The 24,535-nt window shown below is 40.5% G+C and overlaps 1 protein-coding gene across 4 annotated transcripts in view; it reads right to left on the minus strand.

Moving 5' to 3' along the window:
• Positions 1-24,535, minus strand: part of ralgps2 (Ral GEF with PH domain and SH3 binding motif 2) — a 158,121-nt gene that overhangs the window by 67,776 nt on the left and 65,810 nt on the right. For all 4 annotated transcript variants that reach the window (XM_061978275.2, XM_061978272.2, XM_061978274.2 and 1 more), the window contains exons 4-5: positions 24,157-24,264; positions 18,875-18,925 (exon numbers count right to left, since the gene is read on the minus strand). In XM_061978275.2, coding sequence (XP_061834259.1) covers positions 18,875-18,925; positions 24,157-24,264 — 159 coding nt within the window. The remainder of the gene's footprint in view (positions 1-18,874; positions 18,926-24,156; positions 24,265-24,535) is intronic.

Genomic DNA, 24,535 nt, shown 5'->3' on the forward strand with positions numbered 1-24,535 from the left:
AGCCCTACAGTGAACCCCGTAAGATCCGCTCAAAACATCCTGTCTTGCTTGCTAGCATTAGCTTACAGCTCGAGATCGATTGTTTTCAAACGATGGGAAGGAAGAAAATGAATGTGAAAAAAACATGACCGAGTGTTTTGCCAACTTGATCAAGCAATTCAAGCGTATCACTGCCAGTCTGCACCATACTGAAGGAGAACAAGTCTAACCCCAATCAAGAACGTTAAACTAGTATCCACGAGAGATGCGCGGTTTGCGGACACAACCGCGGAGTCCGCGGATTATCCGCGGGTTGGGCGGTTGAAATAAATAAAAAATTAGATTTTATCCGCGGGTCGGGTCGGGCGGTTGAAATTAAAAAAAAATTGATTTTAAATAGATTCAGGCGGGTGGCAGTTAAACCAATTTGGAAATATATATACATAGTTAAATGTTGTTACCCACATACGAAAAACGAGCAGGCACCTGCAGCATATGCCACAACATAAGAAGAAAAAAAAAAGAGATGGACACTTTTACGGAGCGGAGAAGGGACGCCTCGCCGGGGTCCGGGACCGAGGCCCCTTCCCCCGAGAGGGCCCCACCGGGAGCCGTAGCTGAGGTGATCCGCGAGAAGGGCCCGACGCACGTCCCGCCGCACCGACACCCCGCCTCGTCCGCCTTCGCCGCGGCCGGCGTCACGCGCAGCAGGTAAGCAGCTTACCTGCCCGCCACCCCTGTGGCCGAGGGCTCGTAACAGGGGTCACTCCGCGCGCTCCGCCCGCGCAGCTTACCTGCCCGCCACCCCCGTTGCCGGGGGCGCGTAACAGGGGTCACTCCGCGCGCAGTGCGCTCACGAAAGGGGTGGGGCTCACCCTGGTGAGCCGAGTGGGCCACTTTTGGTAAGCAAAACTGGCGCTGCGGGATGAACCGAACGCCGGGTTAAGGCGCCCGATGCCGACGCTCATCAGACCCCAGAAAAGGTGTTGGTTGATATAGACAGCAGGACGGTGGCCATGGAAGTCGGAACCCGCTAAGGAGTGTGTAACAACCCACCTGCCGAATCAACTAGCCCTGAAAATGGATGGCGCTGGAGCGTCGGGCCCATACCCGGCCGTCGCCGGCAGCGAGAGCCGCGAGGGCTAGGCCGCGACGAGTAGGATGGCCACCGCGGTGCGCGCTGAAGCCTCGGGCGCGAGCCCGGGTGGAGCCGCCGCGGGTGCGAGGGACATCGCACCTCCATGCGCTTGGAGGTGCGCTCAGCGCGGCTCCCAGATGATTGCGCACTGGTGTGTGTCTGGGCCGTGACAGCGTGGCACGCGAATGTCTGTGCTGCATTGAATCAGTCTCCTTTCTTTAACAGGCAAAAGCTTTATAACCTTACTAATGCCTTGCATCGTCTATATTAGATATATAACAAAGGGCGGGTGCGGGCGGGTGCGGTTTTGATTAAATGTTAGATCGGGTGGATGGCGGATGGTTGACGACTTTTGTGATGCGGTTGCGGATGAAATAATTGCCTATCCGCGCATCTCTAGTATCCACACTGATATCTAGTATCTAAATTGATGATTTCTGTTTGGTTTTGTATTGTGTAGTTATATTCATATGGTGATTATTATTCTGTGACTGCAAATTATTTGCTTGTTTTCTTATTGATGCTTATATTTGTTTCTGTATTTGTGTAGTTATAATTGTATGTTTTTACTTGTAATTGCATTAAGTTTGTGGACCCCAGGAAGACTAGTGGGTTGTTGTGGCAACCAGCTAATGGGGATCCTTAATAAAAATAAAAAGATAAAATCAAACTAGTATCAATAAAAATGTGGAAAAGCTGCTGATGGTGTGTTTGACAGAGAAGCAGCTGGAAGGAGATACCGTAGAAGTCCACTCTCCAGGTGAATACTTCATAAAACAATATTTTACAATATTTATTTTCAAAGTGTTTATCTTTAAAAGGCCTGTTGCATGTTAAAATGGTGTTGTTTGGGGTGTTGGGGCAAGCACTAATTAAATTGATTTCACTTCATTTCAATGGGAAACCTTGATTTATGATACAAGTGTTATGTCAACGAGTCTTCCTGAACCTCTGCAACTGGATTGTCTGGATTTTAAAAATCAGCTGAAGGAGAATGACAGAAAACATTTGAGGGTACCTACTAGGGGTGTAAAAATTAATCGGTACAAACCGAAAACCGATTTTAACTTTAGAGATATGAATAAATCGTTTGGCGAGCCTCTGGATCGATCTATATCTAGTACGGATAGGTCGATGTCCGGTTGGAAAGACATAAATCGGTTGATTGTAACTCTGCTACAAAATATGACCGCTCTAATCTTGCGAGACTTCTGTGAGGAGTTATTACGAGAGTCCTGTTCTCGTTTGCGACTGACTGAAAGCAACAGAGCAATATGGCAGACAGCACCGAAAGAGTTTTACAAACAATGCACCCCTGAATCTTATCTCTAAAGAGGTAAACGTTCTGATTTTAAAAAAATACAAATGTTTTAAAGAATGGTCAGTTGGATAAAAATATGGCCATTGGTAAAGTTTGGAAAACAGCGATAAAGTAGGGGCTGCACTAATAATTTGAGCACCCACCTGTTGTGACGGCATGAAGACAATCAAGCCGTCACACTTCCAGCCCCAACTCTGCGAGGTAATCACAGCATCTACTACACTGTTCATTGTGCTAAAGATGAAGACCTAGCTGCACAGCAACCAGCAGAATGGCACTTTGAAAAGTATTTGAGCTTCTACATTGAAGCTGCTGTTTAGTTTCCGTGGTGGCACTTAACGTATTTTTCGGATTATAAATCGCTCCGGAGTATAAATCGCGCTGGCCGAAAATGCATAATAAAGAAGGAAAAAAACATATCTACGTTTTTGGTATGTTAACGTAACATATTATGGTAAGAGTCATTCAAATAACTATAACATATAGAACATGCTATACGTTTATCAAACAATCTGTCACTCCTAATCACTAAATCTGATGAGCCGTACCCCCGGCCAAACTATGAAAAAAACTGTGATTTATAATCCGAAAAATACGGTAATTGTATCTTGCACTTGTGTAACTTGATGCACAGCTTGATTTTCTCTGTAGTTTATTGTTGCTACCTGAGCAAACAACAGTAAATACCTGGTAGCTTTTCCAAAAGTGTCTTCTTTTTCGTAAAGTTTATGGATTGCATAGTTGATAGTTCTGTTAATTGGTGTTTTGACTGTGTCTATTGAAAAAGAATAAACACATGACATTATCCTGACATGACACATGATCCATTTAATTTTATTTTCACTGTGCAGAGCACCAATCTGCAGGGAATCGCGCTGCACCGAATCGTAATGTTTTAAAAAGTATTGTTAGATGCGTATTGGATCATTTAAGGTAGAGATGCACACCCCTATCACCAACAGTATGTATTTACTAGGGTTGTACTAATGAATCATATTCGGTACTATACCGCCTCTAAAAAGTACTGATACATCGATATTTTTGGGCATCACAACATCATTTTTCGTTTAAAAAAAAAAAAAATATTATGTACCGGTATATAAACTTAGGAAATATGTCCCTGGACACATGAAGACTTCGAATATGACCAATGTATGATCCTGTAACTACTTGGTATCGGATTGATACCCAGATTTGTGGTATCATCCAAAACTAATTTAAAGCATCCAAACAAGAGAAGAATAAGTGATTATTACATTTTAACAGAAGTGTAGAAAGAACATGTTAAAAGAGAAAGTAAGCAGGTATTAACAGTAAATGAACAAGTGGATTAATAATTAATTTTCTACCACTTGTCCTTAATAATGTTGACAAAATAATAAAATGATAAATAACAATATGTTACTGCATACGTCAGCAAACTAATTAGGAGCCTTTGTTTGCTTACTTACTACTAACAAGTTGTCTGGTATGTTTACGATTTTATTTAATGACACACTTGCAATAAAAAACATATGTTTAATGTACCCTAACATTTTTTGTTCAAATAAAGCCAACAATGCAATTTTTTGTGGTACCCTTTATTTAGAAAAGTATCGAAAAGTACCGAAATACATTTTGGTACCGGTAACGGTACAACACTAATTCACGGTTTACTTTTTTAGCCCTCAACTTTGCCAAACGAATCAAAACATCAATGTTTTATCCGCTATATTTCAATCCAAAGGAAAATGCTAATTAGTGTTGCAAGTGCGTCATAAGAAGTATCATATAAAGAGCGGTTTTGTGCTGAATAAGATAACCAGCTGCAGCTTCGCCACAGATTGGGATGACCTCATGAGTGATACCGCACCGGTTCCTTTCCCCTTTGTCTACATTGTAAGTGGAAACCTGCAGTGTGGGGGTCCCAGGGAATACTAAGAAAGACCAGACTGCGTGCCAGAATAGGAACGGAGGAGGAAGAATACGGAGGGGGGGGAAAGTAAGACAAGTTGGGGGAACTGATTGAACAAGCACATTTTGCAGCGTGAGACAGAGAGATTACTGGGATTCATTTACAGCGAAGGAAAACAGGGATTGTTGATGATTTTGACGACACCTTGCAGCGAGACCCTTGACTGATTGCCGGATGTTGCCACATTTAGAGCCGCAGGTCAAAAAGGCTTACTCGTTCCCTCCTGTTTTGGTGAAGACGTGTAGAAGAGAATTACGACAAGGCTAAGGGCGGCCGTATAACACAAAGTATAGAATCTGGCAGGGATCTGCGCTGTGTCCCCGCCAACAGCATTAGCTCTCAGTGCAATGGCTTTTCCATGAGGCCTTTTACCACTCGCCACAGTACTGATCACTTGTCAAGAGCAGTAAAATGAGGCTGAGCATGTTCTCATGTGAAATGGCCATTGCTCCCTTTGTCAAACCCTAAAATTGATCCCAGCGTATGGCATCTCTTTACCATAATACACACAGCAGGCACGGCATCTGTAAAGCTGAAACTTAGATTGATTCTATCTGGAACAAACCAATGTCGTCAAAGTAATACATGACAAACATACATTGGTAACTAGGGATACGACTTCAAATGGTTCTGTGTCAAAAAACTTGCACTGTAAAACATTGTCGCTCATTTAAATTATTAACAATCTATTTAATTGGAGCTTGGCACCAGAAAACAGCTCACTTCTAACTAGAGATGTCCGATAATGGCTTTTTTGACGATATCCGATATTGTCCAACTCTTAATTACCGATTCCGATATATACAGTCGTGGAATTAACACATTATTATGCCTAATTTTGTTGTGATGCCCCGCTGGGGGTAGCGGGGGGTGTATATTGTAGTGTCCCGGAAGAGTTAGTGCTGCAAGGGGTTCTGGGTATTTGTTTTGTTGTGTTTATGTTGCGTTACGGTGCGGATGTTCTCCCGAAAACGTGTGTGTCATTCTTGTTTGGTGTGGGTTCACAGTGTGGCGCATATTTGTAACAGTGTTAAAGTTGTTTATACGGCCACCCTCAGTGTGACCTGTATGGCTGTTGACCAAGTATGCTTTGGACTTTTTGAAACCGATACCGATAATTTCCGATATTACATTTTAAAGCATTTATCGACCGATAATATCGGCAGCCCGATATTATCGGACATCTCTACTTCTAACATTTAACAGGCATTTTGAAAAAATCAATTTGTTAAAAAAAAATTACAATAGACTGTAATACAAAAAATTACAGTAGTTTTATAAAGTATCCATCCATCCATCCATCCATCTTCTTCCGCTTATCCGAGGTCGGGTTGCGGGGGCAGCAGCCTAAGCAGAGAAGCCCAGACTTCCCTCTCCCCAGCCACTTCGTCCAGCTCCTCCAGGGGGATCCCGAGGCGTTCCCAGGCCAGCCGGGAGAGATAGTCTTCCCAACGTGTCCTGGGTCTTCCCCGTGGCCTTCTACCGATTGGACGTGCCCGAAAAACTTCCCTAGGGAGGCGTTTGGGTGGCATCCTGACCAGATGCCCGAACCACTGGCTCCTCTTCATGTGGAGGAACAGCGGCTTGACTTTGAGCTCCTCCCGGATGGCAGAGCTTCTCACCCTATCTCTAAGGGAGAGCCCCAAAACCCGGCAGAGGAAGCTCATTTCGGCCGCTTGTACCCGTGATCTTGTCCTTTCGGTCATAACCCAAAGCTCATGACCATAGGTGAGGATGGGAACGTAGATCGAACAGTAAATTGAGAGCTTTTCCTTCCGGCTCAGATCCTTCTTCACCACAACGGATCGATACAGCGTCCGCATTACTGAAGACGCCACACGGATCCGCCTGTCGATCTCACGATCCACTCTTCCCTTACTCGTTTTATGAAGTAATGTAATAATAATATAAAGCATTTACTTTGGAGAGTGGACTTCTATGGTATGGTCTTTGAGCTGCTTCTCCGTCGAACACACCATCAGCAGCTTTTCCATATTTTCATGAATAAATGTCTGGCGTTAGACTCTTTCGGCCATGGTATGATGCAAAGTAGCAGCAGTGAGTGACTGAAACCTGACTGATTCCCGATTTATTGCGATGCATATTTGAAGTGTCATAAATGATGTCAGCATATGTAAAAAAAAAACAAAAAAACCTTCCATTAAAACCTGTAAAGGCTTAGTGGCCACATGCGTGGACAGCACCTTTTAGCTCTTATTTCCAAAATTGTGCACACTACTGAATTGGGGTCTTATGGCCGCTTATGTGGACACTTATACTGCCATCTGGTGGTGTCAGAAGAGTATAACCATACTTGCCAACCCTCCCGGATTTTCCGGGAGACTCCCGAAATTCAGCGCCTCTCCCGAAAACCTCCCGGGACAAATTATCTCCCGAAAATCTCCCGAAATTCAGGCGGACTCAGGTCCGCTTTCCCACAATATAAACGGTGTGCCTGCCCAATGACGTTATAACTGTAGAATGATCAAGGGCGAGTTCTTGGTTCCTTATGTGGGTTTATTGTTAGGCAGTTTCATTAACGTCCTCCCAGCGCGGTAACAACACACAACAGCAGCAGTCACGTTTTGGTCTACCGTAAAGCAGTTCGTCTGCCGTAAACAGCAACGGTGTGACACTCTTAAACAGGACAATACTGCCATCTAGTGCTTTGATGAAAGTGCTTTTGTGCGTGCCACACAGCAATGCATCATCAGAGAGGGTGTTCAGCATGGTTAGAAAAATAGTGACAGAGAATAGAACAAGGATGGACAATTCAACCCTTAACTCAACAAGTATATGTGTAAATAAATGAACACTGAAATTCAAGTATTTCTTTTATATATATATATATATATATATATATATATATATATATATATATATATATATATATATATATATATACACACAATAAAAGAAATATATATTTATAGCTAGAATTCACTGAAAGTCAAGTATTTCTTTATATATATATATATATATATATATATATATATATATATATATATATATACATACATACATATATATATATATATATATATACATACAATAAAAGAAATATATATTTATAGCTAGAATTCACTGAAAGTCAAGTATTTCTTTATATATATATGAAATACTTGACTTGGTGAATTCTAGCTGTAAATATACTCCTCCCCTCTTAGCCACGCCCCCAACCACGCCCCCCCACCTCCCGAAATCGGAGGTCTCAAGGTTGGCAAGTATGAGTATAACATACAATGGAATTTGGGGAAAAAAAGTGTAAAAATAAGGATTAGCATGTCACTAAACATGAAGTACACGTTTGTGTACTTATGGACTAAGTACATCATATCAAAAGATGATTCTTAGTTTTTATTCTAATTAGGTTCCAATAAGCCCAAATAGCAAAGAGAAATAAAAAAAAAAGCATGTAAACAAACAGCTTGGGCCTTAAGAGGTTAATAAATATGCCCACTTAAATGATAAATGATAAATGGGTTGTACTTGTATAGCGCTTTTCTACCTTCAAGGTACTCAAAGCGCTTTGACACTACTTCCACATTTACCCATTCACACACACATTCACACACTGATGGAGGGAGCTGCCATGCAAGGCGCTAACCAGCACCCATCAGGAGCAAGGGTGAAGTGTCTTGCTCAGGACACAACGGACATGACGACTTGAAATGAAAAGAGAGACATTTTGACTTTGTGTCGACAACAGAAATCAGGGAATGTCCCGTCTTGTCAAACATAACATCACGGCTTCCACACCTCTCGCGTGTCGACAGGATTTCCACAGTGGGAGTGCGGACGTGTGACGGGAGGACATAAAATGCAATCTGATCGGCGTGTTTCCCGAGAACTGAGAAGGGGACAAGTCGTAACTCACTGGGCTGATGTCATGGCTGACTTATGGGGCAAACCTCCGCACCATCTCCATCACCTCATATTTCAGCGCTCCCAGCTGGAGACACTTTGACTTTCAAAGACGTGACAGGGGAAAAGATTAGAAGAATGCGTCTTAAATTGAAAATGGCTTCTCGGTGCAGAAAGTAGCTTCATGAGACAAGCGAGCCGGCCAAGCGTCGCTGCAGTCCGTCATTTCAATTCAGACCGGAGCTCAGAGTGACTTTGGGAAAACACATTAGACGTGAGAGCAGAGGGAAAATATTTGACTACAAGTCTGGTGTTGACTTTTTACTCCTACGTGACGCACCTTGACGTCTTCACGGCCGACCGCAGAGACGCAAACATGCCCGGTGGTCATCGGGTGGTGGACACCACACACACAACATTGCCATTGATTGGTGAGCAGTAGCAGTTAAAAGTTTGGGCATGCATTCTCTAATACCATAGCCATCGTAATACGGGAGACAGGCAAACTCTTTTGTACACTAACAGTATGCAGGGTTTCCCCGAGATTGCCATTATATGGAGCTGGGGGCGTGGTCAATATGACATCATCATATATATATATATCTATATGACATCATCATTTTGATATTTTCTTTAAAAAGGCTAAACAAATGTTTTATGTATATTTAAAAACAAATGGTGTTATTTGTTATTAATGACACCATTAATAATATTAATTAGAGCTGTCCGATAATATCGGACTGTCGATATTATCGGCCGATAAATGTTTTAAATGTAATATCGGAAATTATCGGTATCGGTTTCAAAAAGTAAAATTTATGACTTTTTAAAACGCTGCTGTGTACACGGACATAGGGAGGAGTACAGAGCACCAATAAATCTTAAAGGCACTTCCTTTGCGTGCCGGCCCAATCACATAATACCTACGACCATACTTGGTCAACAGCCATACTGGTCACACTGAGGGTGGCCGTATAAAGAACTTTAACACTGTTACAAATATGCGCCACACTGTGAACCCACACCAAACAAGAATGACAAACACATTTCGGGAGAACATCCCGCACCGTAACACAACAGAACAAATACCCAGAACCCCTTGCAGCACTAACTTTTCCGGGACGCTACAATATACAACCCCCGCTACCCTCTACCCACCCACCCCCCCCCAAAAAAATCACAATATGACACCTTTAAAATCGTTTTTTTTGAAAAGTATAAATCAATTTACAGTTGGATTAAATAAGAATCACAAAATTTGGATGTGAATTTACTTTTTTCAGCACCCCTACACAGTGTGATTCTATCTAATCAACCAAGGCTACACTTGTCCGTTTAGAACTTTTCTTCCAGTTCAAATTTTGAAAAACAATGCAAAAAAATAGGGATTGTTATCACTGGTTGCAGTGTATTTCATTTTCCCCCCCAATTACAACAATCGATTTGACTCTTAATTACTGTCCACCACTATAGAGAACACGTTTTTACCACAGAGCCATAACAGTCTAAGGGTCAAACTTGGGTTAGCTGTCATACAGCTGTGAGGCTCCTCCCGACAAAAGCCAATAAAAACATTGTTTAATAATTATACGTTAGACCACAGGGAAGGAGCGCTTTGAATTAATCCCGTGGATCATTTTCACGGTTATGCAAGCGCATCAAAATGTCTGATCTGGTATCTTGTGGAAAGAGCGCAGTAATGCGTGAAACTTAATTTACAACATCCAAACAAAGGGTCCCTCTCATCTTTTCTCACAGGAGATTTTTTCCCGTGTACCCGCTGTTCTTCTTATCCAAAAGGAAAACAACAGTGTATCAAAAAAAACAAATGCTGAATAAAAACTGTTAAATCCATTAAAACTGCCCATTTGTTTGGGTATGCTGCTCTTGTAGGTCATTCAATGCAGTGTTTCTTAGCCCAAGATCCAAGGTCCATTTTTTGGGCTGCCAAAAAACATGTTTCTCAGCTGTGGTCCGTATAGGTTGCAGAGGTACTCAGTTGTAATACACTTTTCCACCACTTGTGGCAGTAATGACTGTCAAAGAAGCAGAAGAAGCCTGGAGCTAAAATCATAGAGACGTTTCTCAAGTGCAACAATTATGACTACAGTGGTGAAGTTGTATTTTAATTTTAATTTAAATGTTATTGACATTTTATTTAAGAAAAATATATTATTATTGCTATTATTAATTATTATTAATTAATTAACTGAGTAATTGTAAGTGAATTTATTTTTCATTAGTTTTTATGAGTCCCTTTTTAAAGTATGCAGTATATTTGGTTAGAGCTTAATGTTGTAATCAGCCTGACCTAAGCCTAAGGTTTATGTGTTAGACAATAGACAGGGGTGTCAAACTCATTTTAGCTCAGGGGCCGCATGGAGGAAAATGTATTCACACGTGGGCCGGACTATTAAAATCATGGCATTAAAACTAAAAGAATAAAGACAACTTCAGATTGTTTTCGTTGTCTTACTTTGGCCAAAAATGGAACAAACACATTCTGAAAATATTACAATAAAAATATAGAAAAAAAAACTACCGGCAGCGGTAAAGTTTAGATCCATGAAGGAAAGAAGAAAGTGAATGAATGTTAATAACTGAATACATTTACATATGCATAAAACATTGTTTTCTTTTGTATTATTTTTTAATGAATTAAGTAACATTTATGACAACCTTTTTCCAAAACACAATATAGAATGTGAGATATAACAGGATAAAAAACTGTTACAAAAAAGTGGGACCCCAAAAATTTACTGTGGGACCCCATTTTTATTAAAATTCCCAGCGCCAACACTGATGGAGTATTGGAGCATGCAAAACAGCAGCAGGCGGCTGTGGCCTGCGGGCCGGTTCTAACACTAATCAAATATCATCCCGGGGGCCACAGATCATTCATTCAGGACCTTGACTTTGACATTTAAGTGTTAGATAAATACAAATCTTTGTGATTGACACATGGTTTAATATAATTTGACAAGGTTGTGAGTAGAGATGTCCGATAATATCGGACTGCCGATATTATCGGCCGATAAATGCTTTAAAATGTGATATCGTAAATTATCGGTATCGGTTTGAAAAAGTAAAATTTATGACTTTTTAAAATGCCGCTGTACGGACTGGTACATGGACGTAGGGAGAAGTACAGAGCGTCAATAAACCTTAAAGGCACTGCCTTTGCGTGCTGGCCCAATCACATAATATCTACGGCTTTTCGAACACACAAGTGAATGCAAATCATACTTGTTCAACAGCCATACAGGTCACACTGAGGGTGGCCGTATAAACAACTTTAACACTGTTACAAATATGCACCACACTGTGAACCCACACCAAACAAGAATGACAAACACATTTCGAGAGAACATACGCACAGTAACACAACATAAACACAACAGAACTAGGGCTGCAACTAACGATTAATTTGATAATCGATTAATCTGTCGATTATTACTTCGATTAATCGATTAATAATCGGATAAAAGAGACAAACTACATTTCTATCCTTTCCAGTATTTTATTGAGGAAAAAAACAGCATACTGGCACCATACTTATTTTGATTATTGTTTCTCAGCTGTTTGTACATGTTGCAGTTTATAAATAAAGGTTTATTTAAAAAAAAAATATATATATATATATATATATTGGCGACTTGTCCAGGGTGTACCCCGCCTTCCGCCCGATTGTAGCTGAGATAGGCTCCAGCGCCCCCCGCGACCCCGAAGGGAATAAGCGGTAGAAAATGGATGGATGGATGGATATATATATTTTTTTTTTATTTAAAAATTGCCTCTGCCCATGCGCATAGCATAGATCCAACGAATCGATGACTAAATTAATCGCCAACTATTTTTATAATCGATTTTAATCGATTTAATCGATTAGTTGTTGCAGCCCTAAACAGAACAAATACCCAGAACCCCTTGCAGCACTAACTCTTCCGGGACGCTACAATATACACCCCCCGCTACCCAAAACAACGCTCCCCCAACCCCACCCACCTCAACCTCCTCATGCTCTCTCAGGGAGAGCATGTCCCAAATTCCAAGCTGCTGTTTTGAGGCATGTTAAAAAAAATCATGCACTTTGTGACTTCAATAATAAATATGGCAGTGCCATGTTGGCATTTTTTTCCATAACTTGAGTTGATTTATTTTGGGAACCTTGTTACATTGTTTAATGCATCACAACAAAATTAAGCATAATAATGTGTTAATTCCACGACTGTATATATCGGTATCAGTTGATATCGGAATCTGTAATTAAGAGTTGGACAATATCGGGATATCGGATATCGGCAAAAAAGCCATTATCGGACATCTCTAGTTGTGAGCTGTAAGTAGGTTAGATATAATAATTGAACACGATTAAAATCAAGAGTAAGCTTACTAATTCAGTGTTAATATTTGAGTGGGACCCGTGCCCCTCTGTAGTGGAACAGTTGGGCCCCGAGGTCAAAAAGGTTGAGAAGCCCTGATTTAATGTTTGCCGAGTTAAAGGAACGTTACACAAGCAGTTATTTCATATTTTTCTACCGCAGCATACACCTGCTTGATGCATTATAAGCCTGCAAGTAAAGAGCGACTCGAGGTGGAAAAAATAAAAACAAAAACAGTGAGCTTCTTTTAAGTAGCTTTCAGCATCGAGTGTTGTAAGAGGAGGGGACGCTACTCCACTCCCACTCATGTCCCCGCTACAATGCTGCCGGCTTCACTCAGCATGCAGAGTACTCTCCATTCTCTCCTCCTTTAAAAAGGTTGCTGCAGCCTTCGGGTCACTTAAGCCAGGAACAGAAAACGCGGGGACAATTCTGCACCGACTGATCTCACGGTGGCCTCTGTGTGAACCTGGCTGGCCCACACAGCTCCGGTGTAAAGTCTGTCTACAGTAGCGCATGGCAATCCTGCCCTTCGTACGACTTGCGTTCCAACGCCCATGTTGGCTGCAAAACAGTGATGGCGTAGCACGCCACAATGGACTTGATAAGAAAGAAAGCAAAATGAAAACATCGTATATACGGGGGGAACCTTTTTTTTTTTTGTCCTGTCCAGCTACTCAGGCAAATCATATAGTTGATGTAGATGCCCATATCGGCTGTACACATTTACTTTACAAAAGAGAAGTGTGCGATACTTCTCTTGTTGCTTTATTTGTCTTTGACTTTATTAAATGTATTTATATTATTATTTGGTGCAGCCGGGCCGGAGCAGGAGGGGATAGAAAGAGAAAAAAAAGGAAGACAGAGGGGGAAATTTTGTTCAGTATTACAACTGATTATGCAGATTTAATTTTTTAAATGTATTTCTTAGGTATTTGATTTATATAACTGAAATATTTATAATACTAGCCTGTTCATCTTGAATGGCACGATATTTTGTAAAAAAATTATAAAATACACTGTTTTTCTTAACAAAAATGTGCATGTTTTCCGTTTTTTTAAGTGCCACTTTAGGCACTGTTTAAACACATGCGCTGTTTCAAAAGTACCAATTTGGTACTGGTAGCCAATGTTCCCTCTAATTTGTCATGTGTGTGAGCAAACGCACAAACTCCCTGAGCATTCAGTGGAGCACATGTGAGCAACATCAGACGTGCACACTGTGGCCACACCAGCGTCACACCTGTCCCAAACCTGACATCATAACAATTTAATTGTTTTATTAAAATAATTTTCTGATATAAGTGAGTTTGGCCTCTTACAATGACAATAACAAAATTAAAGCTGCAAGCAGCGTTGGTCGGGCCCGCGTATTTGGCAGGTGCTAGTCCTAAGTGTCCAAATACTTTTGTCAAGTTTTAGTCCCAAGTGTCCCAATACTTTTGTCTAGTGTACCTACCTTGTCTGCATTGTGTAGGCACGCTGGTGCTTCCTGCTTTTAAGCAGCCATCTTAAAAAAACAGCAGCGCAGCAGCGCAGCAGCATCAGCGCAGCGGTTCTTTGAAGGCTCACCGGAGCAGTTATAAAAACGCGCTTCTGTAGTTTTAATCACAAGGGTTTAATCTCTCTCCTGTGTTAGTTTGAAGCCGAAACGACAAACGCGCTCAGAGGAGATAGTTTTTGAAGGAAGGTGACCGGTTTTTACAAAAATGTTGTGTTGAAGGGGGAATAGCAAACTTCCTGTAGATTTTTGCTGGGGGTTGTCAATTTATGAAATGTAGGTCTAAGTGAGACCTACGGAAAAGTTTTAGTTTCATGTCTCTCCGACCTTCCCAGTGGGAGTTACAGGCAGTTTTGTCATTTTTTTCTTCCGAGGAGCAGTTTTTTCTCGGTTTTATTCAAAAATTGCTCTAGAGCTCAATTTTGAGATTTGGGGTTAGGTTTTTTTTGTAGATCGCAATGTTTGCCAGTCCTGATGTGTGTGTTCAGTTTGGTGAGTTTTGAAGCATGTTAAGGGGGTCAAATTAAAGCTCAAAAAGGTAAAAGTGACTGATTTTACTAAAATTTAGTGTTGAAGGGGGAATAGCAAACTTCCTGTAGATTTTTGGCCGAGGAAATAAATTAATAAAATTTAAGTCTAAGTGAGACCTACCGGTACATAGAGGTTTTTGTTTCATGTCTCTACGACATTCGTACTGGGAGTTAGAAAAAGTTTACTTTGTAGGGGGCGCTAGAGCGCAATTTTGAGTTTTGGGGTTTGGTTTTTTTACCAAAGAGTTTTGTTCGAGTTTATTTACGTGTGCGTCAAATTTGGTGAGTTTTGAAGCATGTTAAGGGGGTCAAAGTACCGCGAAAAGCTGCGGAATAAGAAAGAATAATAATAAAACCTTACAAATTCAATAGGTCCTTATGTCCCATTGCATAAGGACTCCCAGGGAGTCCTTATGCAATGGGCCATGCGGGCCCTAAAAACATGTTTTTCATGACCTATGTGCTAGTATTGTATGTCTGGCTGCGGGTCCTGCCTTTAAAAGAAATGTTACCCCTTTCAGAGATTACATTTAGTTCTTTTAACTTTCTGTCTGTAAAATACATCTTTTTATTAGCATTTATGAAATCTAGTGACAATATTTCATGAATAATATCCTTAGATTAACATTCTTAATAAATGGCAGTAAAATAAGCACACATCTGATTGTGGAGTCAGAGTGTTACAACCTGGCATTTACACATTGTGTGGCGTTGGGGTTGTCCGACTTTTTGTGTGGCCATAAACGCAGCGCTGGCTAAGTGCCATGAGTGCGTGTGTTGGTGCAGGTGAGAGAGCGAGCGGCTTCTGTTGAAACGACGGATGATAACGTTGGTTTAAGCCTTTTTTGTATGGCAGAAAATGACCAGTTTTTATAGATAAAAGTTTTTTTAACTCATGTTTTTGGTGTGGTTACAAACAGTTTTGCTCAATAAAGTCATTGATGGAATTCCTGTCCGTAAAGTGTCTTGGCAGACGATAATTGAACTGTGTTGACAAATATTGTTTTATTCATTGGGGCCACTCTTGTTGTCACCTGTCACTCACAGAGTTGCATTGCAAAATCATACAGAATAAATTTTAATGTGTTTATTTTGTGTAAAGTTCAGATGGGATTTTTGATTTCCTGCGCGGCATTAATTTGCTGTGCGCAGAGGACGCGTGAGCAGTGCGCAATTGCGCAGGCGCGCACCTTAGAGGGAACGTTGCTGGTAGCTGATTGGTCCAAATGTAAACTATTCCCATCGCTATCTATAACGGTCTGGCAAATGTTAAAGGATGCTAGTCGCTAGGCACTAAAATGTAAAATCCTGATGACACAGTAAAAACGCATTCCTTTTCGTTCAAACTGGCCAACTCTGGTCCACAGAGGACACCACAGCGGCCCACAAGTCTCGTTTGCTTCCACTTACCAAAATATTTATCAAATCTGCAAAATACATTTGAAAAATTGCAGCGTTTTACGGCAATCATTCCCAAATCTGCAGGAGGTAGCGTCACAAAACCTAAAAGCAAAAGTGTGACCAAAATGTTTTCAATGACCCAACCTTTAAGGCCCCATCTCGTCTTAAGACCCACTTTTATTCTCTGGCTTTTAACACTACGTGAGTTGTGTGGTCCTCTGTGTTTTTAAAATGTTGATTTCTATTTACTGTTCTAATTGGTTTTACCCTTTAAAATCGTTTTTAATCCATCCATCCATCCATTTTCTACCGCTTATTCCCTTTGGGGTCGCGGGGGGCGCTGGAGCCTATCTCAGCTACAATCGGGCGGAAGGCGGGGTACACTCTGGACAAGTCGCCACCTCATCGCAGGGCCAACACAGATAGACAGACAACATTCACACTCACATCCACACAGTAGGGCCAATTTAGTGTTGCCAATCAACCTATATTGTTTTTAATTGTTTTTAATATTGCTGTGCAGCACTTTGGAAACATTTTGTTGTTTAAATGTGCTATATAAATAAAGTGGATTGGATTGGGTTTTTTTCTTGCCCTGACGCGGGATCTGAGCCGAGGATGTCGTTGTGGCTTGCGCAGCCCTTTGAGACACTTGCGATCAAGGGCCATATAAATAAACTTTGATTGACGGCATTGATTTGGAACTCATGCTGTGCATGTCTTGCAGCAGAAATCCCAAATATAATAATAATTAATAATTAAAATCTAAAGTCATCCATAGGGTTGTTGCGCAACATAGAAAATATACGATATAGATCAGGGATTCTTAAACTGTGGTACGCTGGTTCCATGTAGTGCAGACTTGGGCAAAATACGGCCCGCGGGCCACATGCGGCCCATTGAGATTTTCAATCCGGCCCGCCGGACGTTCTACATCATTTTTTTTTTTTACTTTTAACATCAAAACTGCAGCCGTCATCATGATGTGCAGTGCTGTTTTTAAATGACCATGAGTCTTGAACTATAGAAATTATTTCAATTAGAGATGTCCGATAATGGCTTTTTTGCCGATATCCAATATTGTCCAACTCTTAATTACCGTTTCCGATATCAACCGATACCGGGGTTGAGGTGGGCGGGTTTGGGATATATATTGTAGCGTCCCGGAAGAGTTAGTGCTGCAAGGGGTTCTGGGTATTTGTTCTGTTTGTGTTGTGTTACGGTGCGGATGTTCTCCCGAAATGTGTTTGTCATTCTTGTTTGGTGTGGGTTTACAGTGTGGCGCATATTTGTAACAGTGTTAAAGATGTTTATACGGCCACCCTCAGTGTGACCTGTATGGCTGTTGATCAAGTACGCCTTGCATTCACTTATGTGTGCGTACAAGCCGCATATATTATGTGACAGGGCACGCTGTTTGTATGGAGGAAAAGCGGACGTGACGACAGGTTGTAGAGGACGCTAACAGCAGTGCCTTTAAGGCACAACATATTGTTGTCCGGGTGGAAATCGGGAGAAATTCGGGAGAATGGTTGCCCCGGGAGATTTTCGGGAGGGGCACTGAAATTTGGGAGTCTCCCGGCAGGGTTGTTTTACCGTGTTAAAAGTCATTAATTTTACTTTTTGAAACCGATAATTTCCGATATTACATTTTAAAGCATTTATCGGCCGATAATATCGGCAGTCCGACATCTCTAATTTCAATGGTTGAAATCTGCGCTTTCGAGTGTTATTGGAGTTATTACAGTAATCTACGTCACAGCAGCTCAGACCAGGAACAAAGCAGAGTGGGCGGGGTTTGTTTCCAGAGCAGCCAGCCCGAAACACGTGTGTCAGGAACAGATGCGGAAGCAGATTTTTACAACAAATTTCTGCATAAAAGTAATAACATATCATATTGTAGGTGTTTATTACCCTTTGCATTCATATTTCGCTGTTTTCAAAAATAAAGTGTTTAATAACCAATAGTAGTGTTTGCTGATGTTTAGTTATTGGGCACGACTGACTTTTTGCTCAAAATATTGTATGTGATGGAAAAAGGGAATAAGGAAATAATTAGAATATTTAATTGATATTGTGACACTGCTATCCTGCGTTTTGTCTGAATATAATTGTGATCAAAAATGGGAGTCATTCAATGATCTTGAACATTTTAAGCATCAGTATCAGCACTGGTATAATTAATACATGAGGACTTTGAATATGACCAATGTTTGATCCTGTAACTATTTGGTATTGGATCGATACCTAAATTTGTGGTATCATCCAAAACTAATGTAAAGTATCAAACAAGAGAAGAATAAGTGATTACATTTTACAGAAGTGTAGATAGAACATGTTAAAACAGAAAATAAGGAGATATTAACAGTAAATGAACAAGTACATTAATAATTAATTTTCTACCACTTGTCCTCAATAATGTTGACAAAATAAAAGAATGATAAATGACACAATATGTTACTGCATATGTCAGCAGCTACATTAAGAGCCTTTGTTTGTTTACTTACTACTAAAAGACAAGTTGTCTAGTATGTTCACTATTTTATTTAAGGACAAACTTGCAATAAGAAGCATATGTTTAATGTACCCTAAGATTTTTTGTTAAAATAAAGCCAATAATGCCATTTTTTGTGGTCCCCTTTGTTTAGAAAAGTATCAAAATACATTTTGGTACCGGTACCAAAATATTGGTATAGGGATAACACTAATCATTATATATTGTTTGAAAGATTTTAGGCGATTCATTATTTAAATGAAGCGGTCATCAAGTTGTCCTTGTACAAAACAATGCAAAGTTGTCTCACCTCCGGCTGGATGGCCTTGAACACAGGAGCGTCCATGAGCGTAATCTGGCCCTGGAGGAGACAAACAAACAAGAGTTGCAATGTTGTTCATCGTGGCAGTCACAGACATGAGAACCAGTGTTGCCAACTTCAAGACTTTCTCTCTAAACCTAACTCCTTTTAGTGACTTTCTTGCTCAAGAGCGACTAGTGATAAATCCAGCGACATTTTTGGATGTTTTAAGGACATGAAAGGGTGTATCACTTTGCCGTTAACGTCCCCAATAACAGTAGGTGCTTCCGTGAGCAAGTGGTCAGCAGTCCCAGCTTCAGTCCGTGCAGAGACGAGAGTTATACACACTCTGTGCAAAGCTGCCAGGCATTAAAAAAAAAAATAGTCCTGAAAATGTGCAATCATCAATCTTGACTATAATGTCACTTTTGTAACTTGATTTACATCAGAATAGGTAATACAGCAACTTATATTATTTTCTTCATGAAAAAGGAATATATATTATGGTTTGAGATTATTTCGAACATGCATACAATTAAAACATGATACATGTGTTAAACTTATATTATTATTAAAACTCCTCTAACGTGAACAAAAAACGTCTGTTTCATAAGAAATTAATGTTTATTTATATATATATACACACACACACACACACACACACACACACACACACACACACACACACACACACACACACACACACACACACACACACACACACACACACACACACACACACACACACACACACACACACACACACACACACACACACACACACACACACACACACACACACACACACACACACACAAGGTCAGGAAAAAACACAGGCTATTTCATCCCTACCAGCCAGTTTTGCAGGTTTCCCTGCTCTTCCTCCCCGAAGAGCAGGGAAACCTGCAAAACTGGCTGGTAGGGATGAAATAGCCTCTGTTTTTTTTCCTGACCCATCGTATATTCTGCTCTACCCCGGTATTGAGCACTGTATACAGTGTTTTTCAACCACTGTGCCGTGGCACACTAGTGTGCCGTGAGATATTGTCTGGTGTGCTGTGGGAAACTATGCAACTTCACCGAATTGGTCCAAAACATTTTTTTTTCCAAATCAATAATTATAATCTGCAAATAATGTGCCATTTCTTAGTGTCTGTACTGTGTAGAGCTCGGCAGGGTAACCATGTAATACTCCACGTCAGTAGGTGGCAGCAGGTAGTTAATTGCTTTGTAAAAGTCAGAATGGGTCGGGTGAGATGAGAACGGTTTGTCGTGAACCCAATATGCAAAAGGTAAAAAGGTATGTAACGCTTAAACCAAAAATTAACAAAAGGGAAAGGAAAAGGCACTGAAGCATAGTGATGGCTATGCAAAACGAAAGCCAAACTGAACTGGCTACAAAGTAAACAGAAACAGAATGCTGGACGACAGCAAAAACTTGCAGCGTGCGGAGCAGAGACGGCGTACACAAAGTACATCCGTACATGACAATGTCCCCACAAAGAAGAATAGCAACAACATAAATAGTCCTGCTTGCTAACACAAAGCAGGTGCGAGGAGTAGCGCCATACTTGCCAACCTTGAAACCTCCGATTTCGGGAGGTGGAGGGGCGTGGCTTAGAGGGGAGGAGTATATTTACAGCTAGAATTCACCAAGTCAAGTATTTCATATATATATATATATATATATATATATATATATATATACATATACATATACACACACACACCGTATTTTTCGGAGTATAAGTCGCACCGGAGTATAAGTCGCACCTGCCGAAAATGCATAGTAAAGAAGGAAAAAAACATATAAGTTGCACTGGAGCCCGGCCAAACTATGAAAAAAACTGCAACTAATAGTCCGAAAAATACGGTATATATATATATATATATATATATATATACACATATATAAATAAATAAATACTTGACTTTCAGTGAATTCTAGCTATAAATATATATTTATTTTATTATATATATATATATATATATATATATATATATATATATATATATATATATATATATATATATACATATATATAAATAAAAGAAATTTCAGTGTTCATTTATTTACACATATACTTGCTGAGTTAAGGGTTGAATTGTCCATCCTTGTTCTATTCTCTGTCACTATTTTTCTAACCATGCTGAACACCCTCTCTGATGATGCATTGCTGTGTGGCACGCACAAAAGTACTTTCATCAAATGCACTAGATGGCAGTATTGTCCTGTTTAAGAGTGTCACAACATTGCTGTTTACGGTAGACGAACTGCTTTACGGTAGACCAAAACGTGACTGCTGTTGTTGTGTGTTGTTACCGCGCTGGGAGGACGTTAATCAAACTGCCTAACAATAAACCCACATAAGGAACCAAGAACTCACCCTCGATCATTCTACAGTTATAACGTCATTAGGCAGGCACACCGTTTATATGGTGGGAAAGCGGACTCAGGTCCGCATGGACCTGAGTCCGCCTGAATTTCGGGAGATTTTCGGGAGATAATTTGTCCCGGGAGGTTTTCGGGAGAGGCGCTGAATTTCGGGAGTCTCCCGGAAAATCCGGGAGGGTTGGCAAGTATGAGTAGCGCTCAAAGGAAGACATGAAACTGCTACAGGAAAACATCAACAAAACAGGAAGGGCCACCAAAATAACAGCGCAAGACAAGAACTAAAGCACTTACACACAGGAAAACATCAACAAACTCTAAATAAGGCACGACGACCTGGTGGAGTTTAATTTTTTAACGTTTTCTGCTGGTGGTGTGCCTCCGTATTTTTTAATGAAAAAAATGTGCCTTGCCTCAAAAAAGGTTGAAAAACACTGGTATAACGAATAAACCACAGTAACCTCGAATATATATATATATATATATATATATATATATATATATATATATATATATATATATATATATATATATATATATATATAAAAAGATGAGGTAAACTTGGTCATTTGAAAAGTAGCTCGCCTGCTAAAAAAGTGTGGGCACCCCTGGTTTACAGAGTGAGATGTAAAGGTTTCATCCTTGTCACATTGAAGAAGAAAAAAAAAAAATCTAGTGTTTCCCTTTAATGTATTTGATTGTTGCCGCCACACCTTAACAATGAGGGTTTATTATGCTAACAACGGGCCCAATTCTAACTAGTATTTCCTCCGTGCGTCACACGTCTCTGTTTCACTCCCAGACACACAACAACACTTTCTCATTCTCCGCTGTCACGGTTTGTTCACAGAACATGGGAAAAATGAACATCATAACACACTAACATACACAGAATAACACCAACAGGTAGCTACAGTTTGAAGGGATATCATTTATTATTTACGTATTTACGACTAATGATGCACCGAAAATTTGGCCGAAAAAAGACGTACTTTGATCACCGGAACAGCGCTGCCGAAACCGAATGTTGTGATGACATAAGCCATACACACGGTGTAGTCTGGACGGGAGGCAGCATGTCCACGATGTGGACGTACTTCAATTCATCCGAAATATACCCGCGGACAGCGATCTACAAAAATTAAGATGACACTGGCGGCTTTTAAGGTGAAAGGCTTCCAGCAGTGCGAAGCAAGTGTGACGTCAAGCTCTCTGCAGCTCGCCTTTCGTCATGGACATGGAGTAAAGAGTCTTTAAACACAAGTACATTCTCCAGTAACACCAGAAATAGATGCTAGATTTGCTGCCAGTCGTTTTAATAAAGAGTGACAAAGGATTGGAGAAATCTCTCTAAAAAAATATATATATATGTTAAAACTATGATTTATAACATTTCATGATCATACAAGATCATCGTCGACTTCAGGAGGAGCAGCACCGACCCTGCCCCCCTCTACATCAACGGCGAGCGTGTAGAGAGGGTCCACACCTTCAGGTACCTTGGAGTCCACATCTCTAATGACTTCTCCTGGACAGTCAACACCACATCAATCATCAAGAAGGCTCAGCAGCGGCTACACTTCCTTAGAGTCCTCGGGAAGTACAACCTGAAGCCTGACCTGCTGCTGACCTTCTACCGCTCGTCCATCGAGAGCCTGCTGACCTACTGTATTACGGTATGGTACGGCAGCTGCACTGCAGCAGACAGGGAGAGGCTGCAAAGAGTGGTCAAGACGGCTCAGAAGATCATCGGCCGCCCTCTCCCCTCTCTGACGGATATCTACACCTCCCGCTGCCTCAACAGAGCCAGTGCCATCATCAAGGACAGCACCCACCCTGGCTCTGACCTGTTCCACCTGCTGCCCTCTGGGAAGCGCTACAGGTGCATTAAAACCAAAACAAACAGGCTAAAGAACAGCTTCTTCCCCAGGGCCATAACCATCCTGAACGGACTGCCCCATTGTCCCTCATAACTGCCTTCTCTTCGGTGCAATAACCCATTCCACCAACCACCCTGTTTTTGTTTTGTTTTTTCATGTATATATTCATTTCACACCATATTCATTGCACTTCTACATTTTTTTATATTTTTTTATATTTGCACATTGTTTTTTTTGTTTTTTGTTTTTTCTAGCATGCACACATCGCACTGTAGGGAATGGCCTCAATCTCGTTACCTTGCGTAATGACAATAAAGCTGATTCTGATTCTGATTCTGATTCTGATTTGTTTTATGTGTACTTTTGCTTTTTTACAGTAAATATATGCATCGTAGCAAATGTGATGTCATATTGGCCACGCCCCCACCGCCACAGGTATGTTGGCAATCCTGGGAAAACCCAGTTTATATATTTGGTTTTTCCATGAATATCACAACTCTTCAGTCTTTTGATCAACATTTAAAACATAAATCTAAAAACTTAGAACAAAAAATACAACTCAACGAAAATGTAATAGAAAAACAAGTTTGTCCTAATCAAGATTTGCATTTTTTTTTTTTTAACTCACTTTTTATTTCTACCGGCTTATCCTTTCCATCCTTCGTAACTGAGCTACTGTGTGGAACAATTTCCCTTGTGGATCAATAAAGTTTGTCTAAGTCTTCCACTCTTATTGTAATCAATTATGCAAATGAGGCAATGATGTCATTTAGCAACTTTTATGACAGCCAATAGCTACTTTCCTTACTGAAGAGTTGGTACATGAGAACATGTGTTAAAGGCATAGAAGACACATAGCGCCCTCTTGTGGCTGAGACACATCAAATCCTGTATGTGCGGTTCTCTTGTTTTTACAAGTCCCATTGGGTAGAAAAGTGTGCTCCCCTTCCACTGGCTCATTTCACCTTAGGTCAGCATCCACATGCAGGTTAGACCAGTAGAAACACACACACACTTACAGCATATTCCTCCGGTGTGACCTTCAGCACGTCGAAGACAACAGCATCAAAGCTCTTCTTCAGCTCGGACGAAGTCTTATCACTGAGAGATTCTGAGCTGCTGCTCCTCTGGAAGAAGAAAGAGGTTTTATTATGTGTATGTATGTATGTATGTATGTATGTATGTATGTATGTATGTATATATATATATATATATATATATATTTTAGGAAAAAACACTTAGGCTATTTCATCCCTACAAGCCTGTTTCGCAGGTTTCCCTGCTTTTCAGTGGATTTTATATACATATATACATATATATATATATATATATACATACATACATACATACAGGTAAAAGCCAGTAAATTAGAATATTTTGAAAAACTTGATTTATTTC

Source organism: Nerophis lumbriciformis, linkage group LG18 (genome assembly GCF_033978685.3).
Source record: "Nerophis lumbriciformis linkage group LG18, RoL_Nlum_v2.1, whole genome shotgun sequence".
Taxonomy (NCBI): Eukaryota; Metazoa; Chordata; class Actinopteri; order Syngnathiformes; family Syngnathidae; genus Nerophis; species Nerophis lumbriciformis.